This window comes from Mauremys reevesii, linkage group 12 (genome assembly GCF_016161935.1).
Source record: "Mauremys reevesii isolate NIE-2019 linkage group 12, ASM1616193v1, whole genome shotgun sequence".
NCBI lineage: Eukaryota > Metazoa > Chordata > Testudines > Geoemydidae > Mauremys > Mauremys reevesii.
In genome coordinates, this window is record NC_052634.1 from 16721291 (window position 1) to 16739539 (window position 18249).

At 52.1% G+C, this 18249-nt stretch overlaps 2 protein-coding genes across 5 annotated transcripts in view; both read right to left on the reverse strand.

The window, feature by feature from the left end:
• VSIG2 (V-set and immunoglobulin domain containing 2) overlaps positions 1-5496 on the reverse strand; it is a 33353-nt gene extending 27857 nt beyond the window's left edge. The window contains exon 1 of one of the 3 annotated variants that reach the window (XM_039496475.1): positions 5347-5496. In XM_039496475.1, coding sequence (XP_039352409.1) covers positions 5347-5466 — 120 coding nt within the window. In that variant the 5' untranslated portion in view covers positions 5467-5496. Of the gene's footprint in view, positions 1-3511; positions 3607-5346 lie in introns of those variants that run through there. The other 2 variants (XM_039496473.1, XM_039496474.1) reach the window with 2 other exon arrangements.
• Positions 3621-18249, reverse strand: part of ESAM (endothelial cell adhesion molecule) — a 91251-nt gene continuing 76622 nt past the window's right edge. The window contains exons 4-7 of one of the 2 annotated variants that reach the window (XM_039496471.1): positions 16709-16864; positions 10731-10853; positions 9056-9194; positions 3621-6261 (exon numbers count right to left, since the gene is read on the reverse strand). In XM_039496471.1, the coding sequence (XP_039352405.1) occupies positions 5802-6261; positions 9056-9194; positions 10731-10853; positions 16709-16864 (878 nt within the window). In that variant the 3' untranslated portion in view covers positions 3621-5801. The remainder of the gene's footprint in view (positions 6262-9055; positions 9195-10730; positions 10854-16708; positions 16865-18249) is intronic. The other variant, XM_039496470.1, reaches the window with a different exon arrangement.

Consider the following 18249-nt stretch of genomic DNA (forward strand, 5'->3'; position numbering starts at 1 on the left):
GCTGTCAGTGGTTGTTACAAGTCCCAAAGAGAAAAAGCCGAGTCAACTCCAGCCAGGTGAGGCCTCGGAGAGAGACAGTGCCACGTGTCCATCAAAGACAGCCACACGCCTGGCAAGGAGCTGCTTAATGAGAAAACAGGCAGCATGTCCTGTGTTCCCGGCACTCCCCCTGCCTGCCCCCAGGAGGGTGGGGCCTTATGACTCAGGCAGAAGGCAGGAGACCTGAGTTCAAACGCTGCTGCCTATGTGGCTTTGGGCCAATTACCCAAGGCCCGATTGTCAGGGATGTTACATACCCACAGCTCCCATTGACTTCATCTGGAAAAGCAGCCCTGAATTGTCTCCCTGTCCATGCCATGGGGACATTGCTCAGTGACCACTCAGGGGCCACTCTGAGTGATGCTCGCCAAGCCCTTGGAGATGAGCCTATGGGCAGAACTAGCGAGGATTGCCAGGTGGTACCACAAGGAGTTGACTGTCTGTGTCTAGTAGGGCAGGGCAGACCAGGAGGGGCTTTTCTGCAGACAATAATGTCAAAAAGTGACTTTTTTTGGCCAAAACCTGGAGAATTCATCACGGTCCACGCGGTTCTGCCACTGCTGCCTCGACCATTGCTTGGAATTGATCAGACGCGGCGTTCGAAAGAAATGCTACCGAGCCAAGAGCAAGACTTTGCTTTACTCAGCCAATTGACGAGCTAGTATTAGAAACAAAAAGGGAATTCACAGCTCTGCAGTTTTGCACGGGCGGCAAATGCAGACCGGGGCGGCTCTATGTTTTTGCCGCCCCAAGCACGACAGTCAGGCGGCCTTCGGCGGCGCGCCTGCAGGCGGTCCGCTGGTCACGCGGATTCGGCGGCGTTTCTGCAGGTGATCTGACGGTCCCGCGCCTTCGGCAACCGCCGCTGAGTTACCGCCAAAGCTGCGAGACCGGCGGACCTCCCGCAGGCTTGCCGCCGAAGGCTGCCTGACTGCCGCCCTCACAGTGACCAGCACGCCACCCCCCGCGGCTTGCCGCCCCAGGCACGCGCTTGCTGCGCTGGTGCCTGGAGCCGCCCCTGATGCAGATGTGGCGTGGGGAGGTTTAAAGGTCCTGATGTTTAACAAACAGGTGAGGTCCTGTCTCTTCCTCCAAAAGCCAACAAGCTGAGAGATGAGGCAGCAGGGCAGAGGGCAGAACAAAGAGCAGGGATGGAATGAGTGGGAGAGGAACACAGGGCTGGGTCATCGAGTCCAACTGCTGCTATTCCAGGCCACCCTGCCATATCGTCCCCTTCACGAACTTATCAAACTCCAGCTTCAAACTAGGTAGGTGGTTTTTCCCCCACTGCTATTGAGAGGCTGTTCTAGAATCTCCATCCTCTGATGGTTAGAAACCTGCCTCTAATTTCCAGCCTCAATTTATTCCTGGCCAGTTTATCCCCATCGGTTTGGTTAGAGAAAGAAAACAAGTGGGGAGTAGAGAGAGCGGATCAGTGTGTAACTGGAATGCTCCAGGAATGGAGAACGAATGATGGTTAACGAGAGGTCACAGGGTCAGACAGGTCAATGCGGACAAGAAGTCGTTGGACCATCCAAGACTGGCAAGTGCAGCTACTAGAGTTGAGCAAATGCTTCTTGATTAATAGCAGATTTGCCAAAAGCTGCATTTTTCAGGGCACTGAAATGGTTCACAATTTCTGCCTGAATTCAGAGAATAGTTTCGGTCAAAAAAAAAAAAAAAAAAAGGAGATTTGCCTTTTTAAACAAACCAACCAACCAGTTTTCACCATTTCAAAATCAAAAGGTTTTGACTTTTCATTTCAAAATATTTCATTTGGAAATTGAGCTGCTATATTTAAACAACAAAAACGGGGGGAAACCACCCAAAAACTAACCCCAAGCCCATCTCATTTCAGGTTGAATGAAATGTTGTTCTGTTTGTTTTTTTTTATTTGGGTGAGAAAACCTGAAAGGTTTCGGTTTGACACAAACCACATTTCTTCGGGGATTTTCTCGGGCTGGGCTCCAAACCGACACATCAATTATTGGCTCAGCTCTAGTTTCTCCCTCGTCTAGAGTTGTATCAATAACCCTGCAAATGAGGGACCTCCTCCTCTTTGGGTAGTGACGAAGTTCTGGGCGTGTCACCCACTCTGCGTTCCGGGGAGTGGCCTGGTAGCTAAGGCACTGGACTTAGGCACACAGGAGCAGCGTTCAATTCCCAGACTTGCTACGGACTCTCTGTACGACCATCATCCATTCACTTCTGCTCCCTGCGCCTTAGTTTTCCACATGGATAATGCAGCCCTATGTATCAGTGTTGAGGGAATGAATCCATGTGCGGCTGTGAGGTGCTCGGACCTGGTGACATACGGGCATCTGGATAGATAGGAACCACTGTTCTCAATGGTGGCAGATGACAGAACAAGAAGCAATGGTCTCAAGTTGCAGTGGGGGAGGTCTAGGTTGGATATTAGGAAACACTATTTTACTAGGAGGGTGGTGAAGCACTGGAATGGGTTACCTAGGGAGGTGGTGGAATCTCCTTCCTTAGAGGTTTTTAAGGCCCGGCTTGACAAAGCCCTGACTGGGATGATTTAGCTGGGGTTAGTCCTGCTTTGAGCAGGGGTTTGGACTAGATGACCTCCTGAGGTCTCTTCCAACACTAATCTTCTATGATAAGATTTCCCCTCAGACTCTGTACAGCAATTTGCAGACCGGTTTCAAGAAGAAGAGTGGATCAGAGGCCTGGCTTGTGCTAAGAAGAGCAATTCAGTTTGGTTCAAGCAGATAATTAGCTTTTCCTTCTCTCTGAGTGGCTGATAGGAGCCTTTTCCTATGTAACCCTTGTTCTATCCCCCTGGTATTACACTGAACAGTTCATCTTCCTTCTAGTGCTTAGAGGGGTGGCCAACCTGTGGCTCTGGAGCCACATGCGGCTCTTCAGAAGTTAACATGCGGCTCCTTGTATAGGCACCAACTCCGGGGCTGGAGCTACAGGCGCCAACTTTCCAATGTGCTGGGGGGGTGCTCACTGCTCAGCCCCTGGCTCTGCCACAGGCCCTGTCCCCACTCCACGCCTTCACCTGCCATGCCCTCACTCCTCCCCTTCCCCCCGCAAAGCCTCCTGCATGCCACAAAACAGCTGATCAGGTGTGGGGAGGGAGGAGGCGGCGCTGCCGGTGGATGGGAGGCGCTGGGAGCTGCTGACGTATTACTGTGGCTCTTTGGCAATGCACATCGGTAAATTCTGGCTCCTTCTCAGGCTCAGGTTGGCCACCCCTGGCTTAGACTCTCCAGGTTCTGTGGCTCCATAATTTGGTTCCAGCTATTCCTCCTTTCCTGCCAGCCCCTTATCTCTGAACTTTTCTCTCTTTGATTCAGACAACGCTGGTTTGTGGATGAAGTAGGACTGACGGCAGTTCATTTGCATTAGGTGCCTGACCCGGCTGGGGGAGCGGTGTTGCTAACATGGTCTATGCTGCTCTGTGGCAGCTACTAGCACAACGTTTGCATACAGCTTTGTTTACCTACAAAAAGAGCTAGCGAGAGGAGGTGGCAAAGATCTTGAGCCCTTCCTGTTTACCGCTTGCACCTCCTCCCGGAATCACAGCTAGCACGGCCCTATTTTAAATACAAAAACAGAAACACTTTTAATGATCACTTATGAAAAATATTACATTTTGAAATTGTACAGAAAAATAATCTTTCAGTCCCTCCCCATCGCACCCAACAGAAGGGTCTGATGGACATCTAGAAACAGCCAGCATGAGATGGATCAGAGGGGATACAGCCCAGGCTGGAAGTGTGGTTAGTATCTACAGGAATAAATTATGTGTTATCAAAAAAATAAAGTGAATACACAAGATTTAAGGAGTCCATTAAATAAACCAAAGTAATAATTGCACAGTATGAATTCAAATGCTGAAGGCGTCCTTAGAAATCAGTCGTTAGGATATTAGACTATAAGGTTATTCTAGAGTGCGACACGCAGGTTAGTAGCACATGCTCACAACCATTGCCTGGAGGGAAGCCGCGGAGGCCCTGTTCCCCGTGGCAGGGCAGGGCCTCGGGTTCAGGAGCCTGGGGGAATCTTTACAAAGTGCAGCTCCATGGAGAGTCCCAGCGGAGGACAACAGACCCCAGGGGAGACTCTGGCCTGCCTCCCAACACTTGGAACAGGCGGCTCTGGCGGCTGGAGCACTCAGAGAGCAGATGATGGGGTGGGGCGGGGTCCCTTGGCCTAGGCAGAACAGGATCTACGAGTGTCAGTCTGGGCAAGCAGAGCCCAACACCTACTAGCCACAGGGCTGCAGCTACAAGCCAGGGGCAGACCAGGAATGAGGGCAGGTCTTCACAGCAAGACCAGGGGGCGAAGCCCCCGAGTCCACACAGCCCTCCCAGCCAAGGCCCTGTGCCTCCACCAGCTGGTGACAGGGAAGGGGCAATCTTCCCCCCTGCCGACCCCATAGCCCAAGGGGACTCTCCACTATGTCACCTCTCCCCAGCAAGTCGCTTCAGCCCCTGGGCTGCTGCTCCAAGCAAGGCGCAGGCTGACCGCCATCTTGTGGCTGGCATTCGCCAGCTGTGGGTAAACTCCCTCCAAGCACCAACAAGGTGGCAGCCTGTGGGGTCGCACGCGGGAGGTCCCCTCCCAGCGACAAGGTGGAAGCAGAAGCTTGAATCCCACAGACATCATTGGCCGAGCAGTCCGGTCTCCCCGCAACTAGCAAGTGGATCTTTCAAGCCCTGTGGTGATGGCTCCCTCAAGCTGGCAATAACCAAGCCTGTGCTGGGGTCAGCCCAGCTGCAGCCCTGCCCTGTGCCAGCCCGAGGGAAGTTCTACCTGATGCTGAAATCTCTGGGAAGGGTTCAGACCTTCTCATCTCAGCAGGGCTTTTCCTACAACAGCGGTTTTCAACCCTGGGGGCCCACACACTATCGCAAAAGGTGACTATGAAACCAAAGCTCCGGATCCCAGAAAAGGCACTCCGTTTTTCCGATCAACCGAACGTATGTGAATACCCCCAGCCACAGGTCAAACCCCGGAAGTGCTGCCGTCACCACGCAAGCCCAGGGCCCTTTCTCACGTGGCGGCCAATGCTGTGCCAAGCACGGGCAACATTTACAGTTGAATTCTGTTCAGCCAGTTTGCAGTCTAAGACGTCTATGGGAGGAGTCCGCGGACATAGGTGCTGGAACTACGGGGGCAAGGGGTGCTACTGCAGCCCCTGGCTTGACGTGGTTTCCATCATACACAGGGGTTACAGTTTGGTTCAATGGTTCTCAGCACCCCCCCACTGTACAAATTGTTCCAACACCTATATCCGCAGAACACAGGTTGAATTTCCAAAGGGGCCCGCACCTCCATCCGAAATTTGTTAGGGGTCCGCAGCTGAAAAAAGGTTGAAAACCCCTGTCCTACAAGAAGCAGCGGGGGCTGAAGTCCACAGCAGGGAACTAGCAACACCAAGAGCAGCGACATTTCTTCAGTAAACAGTCGGCAGGCCAGCGGCCTCCCCACACGGAGGGGACCCGGGCTGGCTCCTAGCCCTCAGGGGGAGTGAGCCAGGGCCGGAAGGCGTTTGGAAGGATAACACTGGGAGCTGGCAGAGTGTGTATCTGAGGAAGCCTGTCCGTGGGAAGCTCCCGCAGTCTGTGCGTGATGCCGTGTGCACGGCTCCCCCTCACATGTTCAGCCCTGATGCACAGGAGCTCGGAGGTGGCTTGGTCGCTATGTTTCCAGTCTGTTTTGCTTGGGATTAATGGCCATTTCCCCAGCCTCTCCAGCATACAGAGGGCACCCAAGCTGCTGGATGCTTACACTAGGGACCCTGCTTGGCTCTGGGCAGGCACCATGACTGGCACTGCACCCATTCTGGTAAGGGTAGAGGTGGTTAGCCCTTGAGGGACAGTGGGCTCCTGCCGGGAGGCCTGCGGCTGTGCACCGTTTGTCCTATGCAGAGTGTTCCTGTTGCTTGGCACAGTGCTCGGGTAATGGCTGCCGTTCATTCCTGGCGGGAAGTAGAGGGGCAGGCTCTGGCTGGACAAGCTGGGAGTGGGTGTCAGGGTTCTGCTCCTCGGGTGGTTATAGGGAGGTCTGTAGCCCACTGTGCTGCCGGCGGTGGTGGTGATGGAGGCTGTGTCTGAAGCGGGCTTGGACGGGTACAGTTTGTGGTCCCGGGTGGTGTGCACGGACGACAAGGTACCATTTTTGGAGACAATGTCAGAACTGGAACTTTTACCCCAAGGTGTTGTCTTTGGAGCCACAGCATCTTCCCTGAAAAGGAAAGCGGAGATGGAGTCAGCGCCGGGAGCCAGCGACAGCAGACAGGGTCTCTGTGTATTCACATTCCCTGCTGGCCTCACTGCTAACCATGGAAGGAGCCGAGCATTACTGGAAACTAGACCTGAGACTTAAAGTACCAACACGCCTCCCAGAAAACGCTCCAAACGGGCCATTCCACCAACAGGGGACCTACAAGCAGATGACAAATGACTGGCAAGCGTTGGGTCCAGTGATCCTGAGCAGAGGCTGCCTGCAGACTGGACTGCTGGGCGTTTGGACTCTGAATATTTGGTTCTGATAACAAATTACCGTATTTTCCGCACTATAAGGCGCACCGGATTATAAGGCGCAGTCTCAGTGGGATCTATCTATTTTCTTACTTTACTTAATAATAAGTATTATAAGGCGCATGCTAAAACACTAAAACATACGTCCACTTCCGAACATTAGATTCATTGATTTCTTTCTCTTCTCTTGCTGCTCTTTTTTTACAACACGTAACTGATAGCCTGTAGTTTGAATGTGCCGTGTAAGCATGTCTCTTCACTGGTGCCATTTTCAGGGTCCTTAGACAAAAAATGTTGTTTGCAGCATATACCGTAGTATACCCTGGAGGAGTAGTGAAGAAGGCGTGCGTGCTTGCGTACGTAAATGTTCTCTCTTTGGTTTATCGCTGCCAGTGTTTTTTACGTTTTACGTACGTCCCCCAAAATCAGCGAAAAATGGTCCAAAGTCAATCAAAGCAAGCGCAACAAAAAGCAATTTTTTTTTTTTTTTTTTTGATTTTGGAACTCAAACACACAAATATTATAAGATAAGACATATGGCCAATTTTGAGAAAATTTTGGAGAAATTAGGCCTATTATATACATTAAAAGCCATCTAAGGGACATTAAGATTGTAAAGTCAAAGCACTCAAAGTTGGGAAATTTTCGACTGAAGGCTGCCCATGCAACCTAAAAGTTAACCTTTACATCCATGGCACAGACCTCTACCACCCCAGCTCACAGAGCAACCGGTAGCAGTAGTTGGCTGTTATCCTCTATGTACAGCAAGCACCAGAGAGTGATGAAAGAGACTTTGCCAGCAGGTTTCCCAGCTATTTTCGGGCAGCAGAGGAATATAGAGACTCAGGACTCTCAGGTTCAATTCCAAGCTCTGGGGGGAGTGTTCCCTAGTGGTTACAGACCCAGCTACCCTCACCCTGTCTGTCCTCCTCCCTCTCTGTTGCGCTGCATTGTCTCCTGAATCCCTCTGCTTCTGCCCCACTCTGGGTTCTTGCCCCTCTTTTCCTCATGGCTCCTCCAACTTTCCTCTCCCCATATCCTGCCCCCACTCCCTCCCAGCATTCCAGTCAAGCCGGTTCCTCCCTTTCCTTCTTGCTGCTTGGGTGCCAGTGAGGGAGGATGGGACTGATTACACAGGGGAGACAGGCCGTCTCCTCTCAGCTCCTGTGCCCAAATTGCTGCAGGCCCTGGGAGCAGGAAGGGGCACTTGCAAAGAAAACCTTGCTCAGCCCCTGCAGCCCCAGGATGGAGCATGCTCAGTTGCTCTGTGCACATGGGACAGTGCATGTGAAATGTGCTCACACGTGAGAACTGTGAGGGGATGGAGCATGCTCAGTGCAGATGGAATCTTCGGTGACATTAGCTGGTAAACTAAGAACTTTACTAAGCATGTGCAAACTGAGGTTTTTCAAAGGCTCATCAGTTGGCCAAATTTGGCTAAATTTTCATAGGAACAGCAAAAGGCACATCCTTGACATCAGAGTGACCCCCAGGCCAAATTTCAACCCCCTGCGCTAAAGCATGGAGGCACTGGAGCTTTTTAACTGAAAGGTTGTAAGAATTTTTTTTTAAATGGCCAAAACAATGTATTTTTCCCTAATCTCATTCTCAGAAACAGCTGAATTATTTTGGTTGGAACACAATTCAGCCTGAGGTAAACACCTGTCCTAAAATATTTCAGCCTACATGGTTAACGTTTCCCATAGTTACATGCAACTGAAAACAGAGTCTTATAATGGAAAGTGTCAGGTAACCTTAACTACGAGCAGAGCTACTAGCAGTATTCATAGATTCCAAGACCAGAAGGGACCTTTGTGATCATCTCGTCTGACCTCCTGGATAGCACAGGCCAGAGAACGGCCCCAAAATATTTCCTAGAGCAGAGTTTATAGAGAAACATCCCATCTTGATTTAAAATTGTCAGTGATGGAGACTCCACCACAACCCTTGGAAAATTGTTCCAATGGTTAATTACCCTCACTGTTAAAAATTGATACCTTATTTCCAAACTGAAATTTGTCTAGCTTCTTTGCTAGACAGAAGAGCCCATTATTAAATATTTGTTCCCTTTGTAGGTACTTATAGTCTGTAATCAAGTCACCTCTTAATCATCTTTGTTAGGCTAAATTCTTCTGTTTTTTAACCTTTAGGTGTCTGTTTTCAAGCTTTTCTCCTCATTCCAGAGGGCTAGAAACGTTTTTTACATGAAAGACGAGAGTCTCACAATAATTGCATGACTCTGGGAGCTGGGGTTTTATTACAAACACCAAATAGCACAGGGCTCCTGAGAGTTGGCAACCCTGTAACAGCATCCCCAGCCTCAAAGCGAATGGTGGTTTTGTGCCCATGATGCCTTTCCGGCAGTTAACACTCATCTTCCCTTCCAGCAGGGTGGGTCTGACCATGCAGCTCTGTGACCAGCTGTCAAGAGGGACACAGAGGGACTGCATCTGGGATGTTTCACGTGGGCTTTTGCCAAGCAATGTGGGGATTCTCACTTGATCTCGTTGGCCAGTTCCTCCTGCGTGTCTTTCTTTTTCTTTCGATAGACGAACATTTGGAGAACAAACAAGATAATTAAGCCGACTCCAATGAGAGACCCCACCACGGCTCCGGCGATCACGGCTGCACTGAGCGCTACAGAGAACAAGAGAGAGAAAGAGAGCTTAGAGAGAGGAACGCCAGGGCCAGAGATATGCAACACTCAAGTCAGCGTGAGAGGGGCTGGCCTGGCTGGCTTCTGCACAGCAAAGCTGGGCTTCTCCCACTTGTTTTGGAATGGGGGAAGGAGAAGTGGTGGGGACAGCCCATTGATTCAGGAGTGGGGCCGCCCCATGGTACAGAAATCCCCTTCCTTGATGTCCTCCAGGATCCTATTCACCTTTGCTGCCATCTGTGCAGCGTGCTGCTAGTGGTAACAGTGTTCATTAAGGCTACGATTTAGTCACGGATTCCGTGACTTTACTGGACCTCCGTGACTTCTAGGGCTTCAGGAGGAGCAGTGGCATAGCCAGGTGGAGGGAACAGGGGGAGCGATCAAAAAAAAAAAAAAAGAAAGGTGCCACCCGCTGCGGCGCTTTTACTCATCTGGCGGTGAGCCCTTCACTCGCTCCGAGTGTCTTCGGTGGCACTGAAGGACCCGCTGCCGAAATACCGCCGAAGACCCGCGGAGCGAGTGAAGGTCCCGCCGCCGAAGTGCCACCCTGCGGTGAGTAAAAGCGCCGCAGCGGGTGGCGACTTTTTTTTTTTTTTTTTTGGGATCGCTCCCCCTGTTCCCGCCAGGTGAGTAAAAATTGATAAGGCGCCACTTGTGCTCTGTGGGGGAGTGGCCACTGCCTCGTTTCCCCCCCCCCTACGGCCGCCCAGCTACACTACTGAGGAGGCAGCGGGGACTGTAACTGGGGCTGGCTGGAACCAGGACCCTGCAGCCCCAACCCCGTGGCTTCCACCAGTGGCTGCAGCTGGGCAGGGTGCTCCAGCCCCGCAGCGTCCCTGGCTGGGCGGGGCTGTGAGTGGGGCCATGCGCCCCAGCCCTGCAGCTTTCACCTGGGGCTGCAGCGTGCGGTTTCCAAGGGCCACCCCCCATAGCCATGGCTTGGTGGGGGCTGCAGTGGGGGCTGGGCACCCCTGTCCTGCGGCTGGGCCTGCTCTGGAGCAGGGGCTGTGTGCCCCCCCGTGGCTGCGCTCCCTGCTGCAGTTACTGGAGTCAAGGCTGTTCCCCCCGCCATGACGGGGGGCTTGGCCTGTCAGTCTCCCCCCCCGTGGGACTCCATTCCTCTCCCCTACCTAGCCCTGCTCTTCTCTGTTATTTGTAGTAAAGCAAAGGACAAGTCACGGCCTCCGTGAATTTTTGTTTATTACCCGTGACCTGTTCGTGACTTTTACTAAAAATAACTGTGAAAAAAGTCTTAGCCTTATTAATAATCCCCCAATCTTGTGCATAGTTCACGCACTCCAGGTCTGTAGCAACATTTCCCAGGTCACAAGTACATCGCATCCCTTCGGAGCGGGCTGGAATCCCTCAGCCGTTCCCAGGCTCCTCCCCTCCTGGGGCTAACTCTCCCTTCCAAGGATCTAGGTCACTTCAAGCATTAACGGCAGGTCTAATGGCCACGTCTCCCCCACCCCGAGGCTCCAGAAGTGCAGTGCCTGCTGCTCAGGGAGCGTACTCACGTGAATTCACCTCCAGGGTGATGTTGCACTTGGAGCTGCCAGCTACGTTTGCTGCCGTACAGATGTACGTCCCAGACATCTCCTTGGAGAGGTTCGTTAGCATCAGGGTCCCTCTCGTGAGGTCTGCAAAATTCACAAAGAAGAACAAGAGATCCGGAGAGTCTAAATCACCATTCAATGACATTTCATCCCACTGGCCAATGGGGTGCAAGAGGCGCAGATGTATTAAAGCCACCAGCTGGGAGGCTGGCATCTCTAAAGGGGCAGAGTTAAGGTTAGGGGTTTGTTACAGGAGTGGGTGGGTGAGATTCTGTGGCCTGCGTTGTGCAGGAGGTCAGACTAGATGATCATAATGGTCCCTTCTGACCTTAAAGTCTATGAGGTTGCGATGTGGTGTGCAGTAGCTGTCACAGTGGTACAGCATGTGTGTGGGTGAAGGAGGAGAGGGGATGGACTGTTAAGTAGCTTAACATTATAGTGCTTTGCGTTTGTGGTTCCGAGACAGGTGTAGGGCAACCTTCGCTGCTTCACACTGAAACGGTGCGTGTGTAAATGTATTATGCTGGAGTTCAGCCATTTTCATAAAGCGACATTATTGAACAGCACAATAAAATAAACTCCCCGTTTGCTGCTTGCATGCCCAACACTCTGGCTCACTGACCAAAACAACCCCCGTTTATTACGGCACCGCACAATATTTAAAGCTTTTAAATGAGTAAACCCTAAACCCTTCTGCCCCTGCTTCGAGAGCCCTGCTCCTAACACAGCAGCGAGGACCATGCTGTGCACAAGGGAATGCTTTGGCAAAGAGGTGCTGTTTGCAGGTTAATCCCCCGTGCTGTTGCCTCTCCGATGACGGCAGTATTCTGTGACCCAGAGCTCAGGGTGCGAGAAAGAGAGAGACTGTCTGTATCACAGGTGTAGGTGCTTCTATGGGGGCAGAGCTTGTGGCAAGAAAGGTCAGAAATTTAATCCCCTTTCGAAAGGATTGTTGAAACAAAGAGCGCGCTGTGTCCCTTCCTGGTGAAGAAGGGATGTTTAGCCCACTTTACCCACAGCTGCAGGCGCTTGTAGCCTTGATAGCAAACCAGTGAAAGTGTCCAGCTGCGTATGTTCCTCACACCGCTGGGTTTCTTTTAAGAGAGATGTTCTCTAAACCACGCAGGGGTTGTTTTCCACAAATCCTGCCCATTGCCAGCTTGGCATAAGAAGAGACGGCACTTGCAGGGCCCCCGTGTCGCCTTTCTGTCACTGCGGCAGAACCCAAAGCGGCACCCGCGTTGCTGACGCAGCCTGTTTGACGCGACACGTATCGGTGTAAGCCTCGGGGCAGCCTCGGAACACAGCACTGGGGATCACAGGCTCAGCGGAGGGTTTAACCCTCACCAGAGCTTTGGAAAGGAGCTGCTCAGTGGCAGCTATTGTCTGCCGCTGGAAACAGGCTGCAGCAGCAAGTGCCAGCCCGGCGAACAGCCATTCACCCAGAACAAACCTTCCAGCAAATGGCTGCACCCAGGGTGCTCCTTAGCTTCCCATCTGCTCCAGTACAGAGCACAATCGGAAAAGGCAACATCCCCAGTCAGTAACCAGAGCCAGCTGCCAAGGCAAGACCCTCCCTGCCAGCATCAAGGGAGACTGAACCAGGGCCCTTCACTCTACAGTCTGACACGGCCCAAACCTACTGGCCTTTAGCACTTGCAAGCAAGCCTATTTATTCTGCCAGGCTTTTGGGGGGAAGACAGGAGAGGCAGAAAGGAGGTATCGGTCTGGGGTGGGGAGTAATACTCCAGTGGCATAGTGATTTCTCAAAGGGTGAATGGCTCGATTAACTGAACGGCACAGTAACACATTTCTGTTGGCCTCCTTAGGTTTGCAGGCTTTGTATTAAGTTTATGGTACACACGTGTCAGCTGCAGGGTTTATTTCGATTTTTGCGTGTGCCTAAAGCCGCAGACTGCAGTTGCCAGATGGGTTTGGCACCATGGTTAAACTCAGATTCTAGCCAGGGCCTTGAGATCGGAGCCCTACCACCAGCAGCCTCCAGCTGTTCAGCTCTCGCTGTGTCCACACTGCAATTAAAGGCGTGACTGCTGCACACGGAGCCACACCGGAGCTAGCTTTGATCTCGCTAGCTCGGGAACCATAAACACAAGTGGCAGGGCGGGCTGTCCAAGGCCACCCAGGACCTGGGTATGTACTCGAGTGGCTAGCCCATGCTGCCACAGCTTCGCTGTCATTGGCACTTGAAGTAGCTGGATCAAAACTAGACTGGGTCCGTCTACACTGACTGCAGTGAAGACAAGCTCCTAAGGTCTCATTGGCTAATCTCAGTGCTGTGTGGAGTTGTGCAATCAGAAACCTAGGGGAGTCTGAGCAGCGCCCATAGAGGGGACAGGACAGCGCCAACCACCCTGGAGCCCACAAAGGCAGACCGTGCCACACTCTCCCCCATGCAGAAACCTTAGGGATCAGCAAAGGCCTGGCTAGTGGTGACTAGCCAGGGGCACGAAGGCTGTGCCGGGGGCACCCCTCCCTCCACCTCCGCTCACTTTATACTGCACTCAGCACGTTATTAAGCTACACTTACACCAGCGACACTGTTTCCATAGTAACTAATGTATTTCAAAGAGGAAAAGTGAAAGGGGTCTGAGCGGGAGGGAGGACAAAAAAGGACCCACAGAAAACCGATTGCACAATCGTCACAGGTGGTGCTGGCAGCAAGAGATTACACCAGCGTGTCCTCCTCAGACCTGTGCTGACTGGGGCTCTGCCGACTGTAGAGCAGCCCACAGGGTACGTACACACAGAGGGTACAGCTTTGCAAAGAGCCGAAGGGTACGGCTACAGCGCACATTCAGGTGCGCCTGTCATGTGGCAGGCACACCCATGTCCGCTTGAATCTAGCGAGCACAAGGAAGGAGAACAGCATAGAGAAGATACCCAGCAACCCGAGTAGTTACACAGAGTGGGTTTGTATGGAGGCAGCTAGGCCAGGCTGAAGCCTGTGCCACCGTACCTTCACTACCATGGTTATTGGTGCTAGCTGGATTACAGCTGGCACAGGTATGGCCAATCACAGCTTCCTGCGCAGGGCAGGCGGACCCTGAGTGACTTGAAAATTTCACACCTTCCCCACCCCCGGCAATATCCCCTCCCCTCGTCACACTTCACAAATTAAAAGCCAGTGCCCATCTCCCCTCTGTTCATACAGCAACTAGCGCCACAGGCTCTGAGCCTGATGGGGGTCCCTGAGGACTGCGGTAATAATGAATAATGCTAGTGATGAAGACCCTGATGGGAAGCTGGCTGATGACCTGCTGGATGAGTTACCCAGGGCTCTATCTAACACACACACATGTGGAGATATACCTATCTCATAGAGCTGGAAGGGACCCTGAAAGGTCATCCAGTCCAGCTCCCTGCCTTCACTAGCAGGACCAAGTACTGATTTTGCCCCAGATCCCTAAGTGGTCCCCTCAAGGATTGAGCTCACAACCCTGAGTTTAGCAGGCCAATGCTCAAACCACTGAGCTATCACCCACGAGTCTTTGGGAGCCATCCGAGCTGTTCAGCTATTCTTCCCGAGAGGCTGGGAATAGAGGAAACATTCTGCAGCAGAGCCTTGGCATCAGGAGCCCAACTCATCCCAGTCACAATCCCACCAACTCCAGGGGAGTTATGCTAGCGATGCATTTGGCACCCGATATTTGTTCCCTGTGCACCAATCTGGTAGCCTGATGGTTTGTGCCAAGCACTGGCACGTGTAACGCCCCTGCAAAGCAGTCTGTGTCTGCCGTGAGGCCGCTAAGCCTCCACTGCTGTTTGCAGGTGAGCAGACATGTGAGGAGGGGAAGATCCCTACAAGCAACCCACCCTCTTAGCTCGTCTTAGAGCCCAGCCGGGGGCAGGCACAAGAGATAGGAAGTGGCAGCGAATACTGAGGCCCAGGGAAGTGTCCTAGGACAGGCCTCACCTACAGGGCCGAGATGCTACAAGTCAGGAGGTAGTAAAGGAAAAGGAAAGCCGAGAAACAGCTCACGTGCCGTGGCTGTAAAGCTGGACATCAGTAAAAATAAACTGAGCAGGTTTTACAGAGCCAGGCTCCGTGTGAAGCAGCAATGGAGGAACGTGTGTATTGCAAGACAGCTGTGAAATATCAGAAGTTCTGTTGTCAACTGGAATGACACTCATCCCGGAGGTCAGGCAAAGCGTCCCCAACCCTCTCGTCCATCGTAACAAGAGAAGCATAATCAGGGCTGCCAAGAGCAGGTTCGAGTCCCGGTGAAAAAAAATTTTGGGCCCCCCAGCAAGGGCAGACGGGCTAAACAGGGCCGATGAAGCCGGGCCCCCTTCCGGACCGCCGGGCCCCGGTAATTTGTACCAGCTTCCCCCTTCTCGTCAGCCCTGAGCATAATTAGCGTAACTTTGGCCAGGCGGTTAGTGTAAGGCTGATAGTGGCAGGAGAGCCAGAGACAACTGATGCGTGCAAGGGGTTGTGACGAATGATGTTACCTGCCAAAATTGTTACTGTGCTCGAAACTATGTAGAGAGACAAGGTGGGTGAAGTAATATCTTTTACTGGACCAACTTCTGTTGGTGAGAGAGAGAGAGAGATGCTTGGTCCAATAAAAGCTATTACCTCACCCACCTGGTCTTTGTAATATCCTGGGACTGACACACCTATAACCACCAGGTAGGACAGTGATTCTTCAAGAACCTGACTGGGAGTGAGGACTTCACAGAGGTATTAGCTTAATGGATATGGAAATGCTTGGAGATCCTTCGGTGAAATGAGCTATTGAGTGCACATGTTGTATTCTCCTCCCAGTCTGACTCAGGAGTCTCACCCGTACCTGTAACTTTCCATGAGCATATTAAAATAAGTTCTTAGAGAGGCCCAAGCTAACCCCCACATCCAACCTCGGGAGGTCATCTAGTCCAACCCCCTGCTCAAAGCAGGACCAATCCCCAAGTAAATCATCCCAGCCAGGGCTTTGTCAAGCTGGACCTTAAAAACCTCTAAGGAAGGGGATCCCACCACCTCCCTAGGTAACCCATTCCAGTGCCTCATAGACAGGGGAAAGGGCAGGGGAAAGGAAGGGTGGGGAGCTGAGGCCAGAGACATTCAATGACTTGCCCACAGCCACTCAGAAAGTCGGTGACAGAGCTGGGAATTCAACCCAGATCTCCCTCCTCCCAGTCCCTGACTTAACCGCAATGCCACCCTTCCCCTCTGTTATACAGTCACTACCCTTCTGAACCAGGGTCCCTGTAAGGAACACACGTGACTTCCAGCAAGGCAGAGAGAGAAGGGAGGATCAAATCAGCGAAGGGAGTTTGAAAGATTCCATCTGCTACTGAGTTAGGACTCCCTGACCTTTTCTCCACCCCTCTGCAGCTCTGGATGTGGCAGCGCGTGAAGTTCCCACGCAAATCCCCTGACTCCGTGTGCTCAGAACAGTCACCTCCTGGGATGCTGTTTTCCATGCTCGGGCTCTGCCCAAATGGGGATTTTTTTAGCTTGAGAATTCAACCCAGCGAGGTCCAGCCATTTCAGGGCTGGGGGTGGGGGAGTCAGACTGAACACAGCGTTCTCCCCAAGCGGTGGGGATGTTAAACTGCAGAGCCGCCAGATGCACATTCCCCCAGGTGACTGGCCCAGCTGGGTAAGAATGGAGCCGGGTGCGCACACACAATAGAACACACCCGTTAGTTTAATGCTACAACGTTACCCCCGGTGCCTGGCCCACGTGTGCAGCTGTTTGATAGCACAGAATGCCTGCTCCATGGACCTGCTCCAAACTGGCTACAAGCCAGGCAAATGCCACAGGGAAGCCAGTGCCTGCTGATAATGATCCTCCTCCCCCTTCTCCCACATTGCCCCAGCCGCTCAGACCCCTTGGTGAGAGCATCAGGGTTTCCTGCCTGCAGCCCGTCAGTGCCAGGATCCTGGTGCACTCAGGGTGGGGGATTCCTACCTTGGGCGGGTGCGAAGAAGACCTGGGTGTTGGGGGCGGTGCGCTGCCAGGTGTACTTGGGGCTGGGTTTGCTGAAGGACGACTTGCAGCTCATGGTGACGTTGCCCCCAAGGTAGGGTTTCCCATGGATCTGGCACATCGGGGGGGATGGAGGAACTGGAGAGAGCAGGAGGAGAAGACGGGTTAGTGCCTTTGGAATGTGGACATCATTATAGGGCCTAGTTCCAGCTGGAACTTGCAAAAAGAAACAGCGCCATCTATTGGCCACAGGCAGCACGGAACAAATCCATACTTGAAATCCAGAGCAGTCAGGTAAGCTTGAAACCTGCACTCTCACTTTCCTAGCCCTGGCTCTGCTGCCAACGCTGTAGAGAAACCTCTCATCGGCTGTTATTGTGAACAACCCAGGAAAGCGCTCTGGCTCCAGATGGATCTGCAATGCCCAGTAAATGGTTTGTTTCCCTAAAGCACCAATGCAACCACACAGCACAGCATCTGTAGTATCCCGTGTTCCAATGGTAGGTTTACTGCACTGAAACCAACTTCTTATCTGGTCAGGTTAGAGGTGTCTTGCTGTGCCAGGCTGAAGGGCAGCAGCAGCCAGATCCCGAGAGCTGTCCGCAGACAACAGCAGGGGATGGAGTTGTGCTGAGGTTCCATTTAAATGTTTATTTCTGAACTTTCAAGACTTCCCACACATTCAGTATTGCTACGGTTCAAGATTTATGCCAGGCCCTAGTGCCACAACGCAACAAGCCAGTCAGTTAACTAGAATGAGAGACATGCTTCTAAATCCCCTAGGCTGTTTGGAAAGTCTCAGTTACAACATCAGAACACAGGCATTGCCAGACTGGATCAGACCCAAGGTCCATCAAGCCCAGTATCCTGTCTGACAGTGGCAGAGGATGATGCAAGAACCTCACAGCATGATGATGTGCTGTGATCTGCCCCTACATTAGGCCTCATCCGGATCGCTAGCAATCAGAGACCAGCCCAAGCCCTGAGGCAGGAGGTTTAATGCCCCCCCAAAAAACTTCTTGGCATTAACTTCTAGGTGACCATAAAATGGCCACTCTCTCTTTGATTCTTGTTCAATTCTTGGTGTCAATGCCATGCTGTGGCAGCACGTTCCAACAGCTAATTATGCACTGAGTGAAAAAGTATTTGCTTTGATCAGTTTTGAATTTGCCACCTTTAAATTAGTTACCGTCCCTTTATTTGTGTAGGAGAACAGAAGCTCTCAATGTACCTTCTCTAGACTAGTCATTATTCAATAGACTTTCCGTGTCCCTCCCTTATTCATCTCCCTTCTAAAATAATCCCAAAATTCAGTTTCTCTTTATAGTGTTTGTCCAGTCCTGTCCCATTCTCTGAACCACCTCCAGCTTTGCAATATCCTGCGCGCAAAGCACCCAGCTGCTCTACTGATTGCTATAATGACATTATATCATCTTCCAAATTATTTTCCATCCCTTTCCTTACATCTCATTTGCTTTTTGATTGCAGCTGTGCATTGAGCAGAGGCTCCATTGAGCTATCTG